The 6,000-nt window shown below is 31.0% G+C and overlaps 1 protein-coding gene across 1 annotated transcript; it reads left to right on the forward strand.

Annotated features, from left to right (window-relative positions):
* Window positions 1-167: 167 nt before the first annotated feature.
* Window positions 168-923, forward strand: LOC111800145 (fasciclin-like arabinogalactan protein 1). The gene has a single exon (XM_023683733.1). It carries the CDS (start codon window positions 168-170, stop codon window positions 921-923), a length of 756 nt encoding a protein of 251 aa, XP_023539501.1.
* The last annotated feature ends 5,077 nt before the right edge of the window (window positions 924-6,000 follow it).

A 6,000-nucleotide genomic window follows, 5' to 3' on the forward strand; every position in this document is an offset into this window, starting at 1 on the left:
AATTTGTTAAATAATAATACCCATAATAATTTGGCGTGGAATTGTATGCATGAGGATCCATTGATTAAGATCTACTTCATTATTATTGCTTCAAGTCTACGATCACTCATTTCAAATCCCATAAAAAAACCCACAAATTTCCCACTAATTTCCTCACACACCCAAAAATGTATCCCTTCATTATCTTCCTCCTCTTATTCCCTTCTCTCTTCAACTCCCAACCCACAAGTTCAATCCTCCCTCCGGCTCCGGCTCCGGCTCCGACTACCCACGACCCGACCCAATTCAACCTCACGCGCTTGCTTTCCACTGCCGGCTGCACAGCCTTCGCCCAATCACTCGCCAATTCCACTGCCCAAAAGGCCTTTAACGACGTCGTACAAGGCGGCTTGACGGTCTTCTGCCCAAGCGACGTCGTTTGGGACAACTTTTCATCCAAATTCAAAAACCTGACTCTTCCCGCCAAAACCTCGCTTCTCGAATTCCACGCCGTTCCGATTTACATGCCGTTGCCGGTTCTCAAGTCCAATAACGGCGTCACCAACACCTTGGCCACCGACGGCGCCGATAAATTTGATTTCACGGTGCAGAATGACGGCCAGGATGTAACGATTTTGACCAGCGTTGTGACGGCTAAGGTCGGTGGGACTGGTTTCGATGAAGCTCCGTTGGCTATTTTCTTGGTTGATTCTGTTTTGGAACCGGATGAGTTGTTTACTGTCCATGCGGTGGCGCCGGCGTCGGCCAAGGTCAAGAGTCGGTCGGATATGGGGTCGTCTCCGCCGTCCGCGGAATCTCCTGATTACTCTCCGGCGGATCATGACGGCGACGGCGATGGAAACTCTGCCGTTAGAGTTGATGGTGGGGAGTTTTATCTGGCGGCTGTAGTTTTGACTACCTGGATGGGATTTTTACCGCTGTAATTGTTTATTTATTTATTTACTGCAATCAAAATGAGGAATATTTAATGTCTTAAATTTTATGAAAATATCGTCCAAATTTTAATTTTTAATACATATTTAAAACTTCCATCCCTCTATATTTATTTATATATATATATATTAAATATGGGATAGTGTGTTTTAATATTAAACTATTACATTATATTTTTGGTTAGATATTATTAAATTTATTAGAATTCTTACCTAAATTATATTAAAAATAAAAATTATTCATTAAAAACAATATTTTTTAAAAAGTATATAAAAAGATTGGAAAAAGATCCAGTAAATTCTTGAATCTTTTTTTAATCATAAAAATTTTGCAAAATAAGAATTGAAATAGGAAGTGATAATGGAAATCGAGAAGGGTCTTCGTTTCACTCGGTGTAAATCTTTATTCACACATCAGTTAAGCTAAATTTTAAATCTTTGAATTTAATCTTTATTATATTAAATTTTATAATTTTCAATAAATAATAAAATAAGATTTATAACTTCATTTTCATTTTTTTTATAGAATATCTAAAATACCTTTTAAATAATAGGTTTTTTTTTTTTTTTTTGTTTGTTCAAAACATAAATGTAATTACTACCTTACACAAACATAATAATAGTATTTTTAAAAAATATTTTTTTTTGTAAATCTTAATTAATTATGATAATTATGACTAATAGTAACACAATGTCAATCCATTTATTATAATGACAATACTCAAATTTCCGTGTAGTGAAAGCTTTTTGAAAATGTAATTAATTAATTAAAACCGTTTTTAATGGAATATAGACCCATTTTATTAATTATTCTTAATTTATAATCCTGTGAACAAATGAAATGATTATGATTTTTTTTTCTATAATTAATTTTAAAATTTAATGATGCATAAAATATATATATATATTAATCTTTACTGTATTAGAGAGATACGGTTAAAAATTATTTTAAAACCAATTTAAATTTCAAATCAATTCATAATAATAATATTTATAATATTAAATTTCAAATATTATTTTTGAATCTACTAACAAAAATTATAATATTCAACTTGAATTAAATTCAAGAAAGACATTTATGTAATTAAAAGTTATTTGGGTAAATATACTTTAATATTATTATTATTATTTTAGAGTGAAAATTCTACTCTTAACATATATATAAATTTTATTATTAGTATATAGAAGAAAATTGTTTATTTATATATACATTAAAAAAAATTATTGTTAGTATTGGAAGTGTTTGAAATAAGAGAATGGTTAAATGACACATTAAAATTAAACAAAAATAAATAAAAGTAGGAAGGAGTATGATTATCATATTTCGTGAAGAATTTGAATTTATATTTTCGACAAATAAATTAAACAAAAAAAAAAACTATATAAAATTGAAGATGACGGACTATCGAGTGTTGAAGATGGACTCACTCAGCGTGCTGAAGACCATGGACTCTGCGAGCCTAGACTGAGCAGAGTGCTAAGCACGAGTCAACGAAACCGAGACAACCAACTACCAAGTGCTAAAGACGAGAGTCAAGACTCAACCCAACAACCAACTAACCACTGAACCCGTGAATAGACTGGAGAAGACGATGCTGCAATGTCGAACCCATGAATAAGAAACTTGAAACTGAGAATAGCGAAGGCGATGTTGTGATGTCGAACCCGTGAATGGAGTTAGCGTAGGGCCAACAGCAAGCTGCAAAAAACCTTAGACTCGTGAATGAGAAACTTGAACCTGAACCCATGAATGGAGTTGGTGTAAGGCCGTCAGCGATCTGCAAAGAAATCTTAGATAAAACATGAATGGCTACAACCTATCCATTTGGTTGTACATGTACACTTGCATGGTTCCAATCTACCCATTAGGCTATACATGTACACTGCAGGCTGGAATCTCCTTGAATTTGTTCATGTACACTGCATGATTATAATCAGCCAACCACTGAGGTTGTTCATGTATACTACATCGTGGCAGTCTGTAGGTACACTGCATGGCTGCAACCTGCCGTTAAAGGCTATAGATGTACACTGCATGACTGCAATATGCATTGAAGACCGTACATGTATACTACAATTTGCCTTTAGAACTAATGCGAATTGTATTTTTATTTATTTATTTATTATTGTGTAAATAGGGTTGAATTTGGGCTTGATATTGGGTAATGAGTTGGGCTAAAGAATAAAAAAAATATATATTTATTGGGTTTTTGCACATTAAACCGAAATCGGATATAGTTTGATTTTTGCACCTAAATTAATTTATTTAATTTCTTTAATTATTAATTTATTTGAATATTTTATTAAAATATATTTTATTACTCGTTAGTCTAAAGGTAAGAAAGGAAGTAAAAAATAAATAATAAGATTTGAAATTTGTTTCAAATTATATTTAAATTTATTCTTGGACACTTATCTGACAAGTCAATAAAAGTGATAACGGTTAGATTTATATTTTCGATCCTACTATATTTAGATTTATTGTTGAACACTTGTCAACAAGTCATTATATTTGTTTTAAAACAGAACGAATAAAATAAATATTCATTGCTTTTTAAAGAAACAATAAATTATGTCAACGATTTTGAATATGCATGTCATCCACTTGGTTTATATATGTAAATCAGTTTTTCAACGCTCATATTTCAATGTAAGTCCAATAAATTTATTTTGAATTTTGCTTTAACTATTTTTTAATAAATTTCATGATTTGAATGAACAGAATATAATGATTGGGTCAAGAACATAAATAAGTTTAAGTGAAATATAATACAATTTCGCAATAAAAAAATATTGTATTATGATCCCGTTCTATCTTCTCTCTGCTAATCTTTTTGAAAATAAATAAATTATTTTCTTTCCGTCACTCTATCACTTCCTTTTATTTTGTTGAGAACAAATCAATAGATTTATTTTTAGACACTCTCAACAACTAATTAAGAACCGTTGCTTTTATATTTTCGTTCAAACTATTTTTAGATTTATTCTTAAACAATTTTAACAACTAATTAGACATGTTAACTCAAGAATAATTAAATTTATATTTTTTCTTCGAACTATATTTAGATTTATTTTTTAAGAATTCTAAAAGCTAATAAAATATATAAACTTCTATTTTCATTCTAATTGTATTTAAATTTATTATTAAACATTTCGTTAGCAACTAATTAAACGTATTAAAAGTTAAATTTATATTTTTATTTAAACTATATTTATATTTATTTTTAAACACGAGTAATTACACTTATTTTAAAAGCGATTAAAAAAAAAATTCATTACCTAAAATAGATTTTCGATATGCATGTTAACCACTCGGTTCACAAATATAGCTTAGTATATATATATATATTTTTAAATATAGAAATATTCATTTAACTCATTTTTTCAATCACAATCTTTCTCACGAGTCCCATTTACTCTTCCACGGAAAATATTTCTCTACAAAATTATTTTACTTTGAGCATTTTAAACTTCAATTTCACATTCTTTTGTTGATACAAATAAGAACAGGAAACGATTTGTAAGGGAGTCTGTGTATCACTTGAGAACAAATGTTTAAGGAGATATTATACTCATTTTTTTTTAGATATGAGATTTATAATTTTAATAAAAATAATATGTCCAACCAAATAAATAATTATGTGTAAATTATTAATAATTAATTTTACACATAAATCAATTAAGTTCAACAAAAATAATTATTTTTACACAAGTTTTGTGTCAATAATTATTTTTATACGTCACTGTCTTACGCTGCTCCCTTTGGTATCGCTCGTTGGCCTCGCCAGTAATGAAGCTGATGTACTGAGACACGCATTCTTGAATGGTTTCCTTTGCATCATCAGATATCTTTGCATGAGAGGGTAAGATTCGTCGCATGATGCGTATCACATTAGCGATAAGCATGTATTGGTCCTGCTCCCACACAATGCATTGTTGGCTTTGCTCATTGCTGGTGGTAGTGATTGAGGCAGGGGTAGAGCCAGTCGCAAGGGAGTTGGCCGCAACGTTTCGACCATTTGATTGATGGTGGTTGCTGTTGGCGGAGGATGATTTGTTTGTGGCTAACAATATATTCAAAGGCTGAAACCAAATGCTTCATATTCGTCAAACAAATAATGAAAAGTTTAAATTTTCATAAGTAAATCAATTTCGCTTAACCATAGTTTAAGATTTTAATTGAAAGAGGCGCGGTAAATTAAAACAATTAAATAATCTCAATAATTACAAAGTTTAAATTCAATTCTTAATGTTATAATTATTTCACTTTTCATATAATAATGAAAATGAAGAGATCTTGATCCATGCGACAAATGGAAACCAATACGTAATATATGTAGAGATAGAAGGTGTAAGCGAAGGGTAAAAGGGAAATTTTGGAGATGAAAATACTAGAGATTGGCTCGAGTTGTTGTCTTCTGTAGCTATGGAAGTCATCTCCACTTCCGGTTGCAGAACCACCATATTCCATAATTGCCCCTCTTTGTTTCTCTCTCTAAAACAGGGTAGGGTGAGGTTGAGAGTAGTGGATGGGAAGCAAGAGAGAGATTTATAGGCATTTTTAAGTTCAAGATTGAGCAGGTGTGTACAGTCAAATCCCTGACATTTTGTTTGAACTTTTGAGAGGAAGGGCATTGGTAATCACTACACCAATTTAATTGGTCTTTCTCTCTAATTATATTATTTATTTATTTCTTATTTTTTCTTTGCATGGATACTAGCACACAGCTTGGATTCCCTGTATTTCTCCTATTTGTACTGCTTAGTTTTCTTCTATTTGTATTACTTATTTTCAACCAATCACATCACTCCACTCTCATTTTTTTCTTGCTATGAAATGTTGGGTTCTCGTAATGGGTTACTAACCGATCTCTAGTAGTATTTGGTCTTACGAGAACGACATGCATATGCGCACCATATACGGTTAACGGAACACGTTCATGTATAAATAATCAGGACCTATCGTAAGTCGATAAAGAAAATGATGTGCTTGGCAAAAGTGCTCAAAATAGCATGTTCGTTAGTGTTAAAGGTAAATTCACTGTTGTTCTAAGAATAAATGGTAACT

The sequence above is a fragment of the Cucurbita pepo genome, chromosome LG08, assembly GCF_002806865.2.
Source record: "Cucurbita pepo subsp. pepo cultivar mu-cu-16 chromosome LG08, ASM280686v2, whole genome shotgun sequence".
NCBI classification, from domain to species: domain Eukaryota; kingdom Viridiplantae; phylum Streptophyta; class Magnoliopsida; order Cucurbitales; family Cucurbitaceae; genus Cucurbita; species Cucurbita pepo.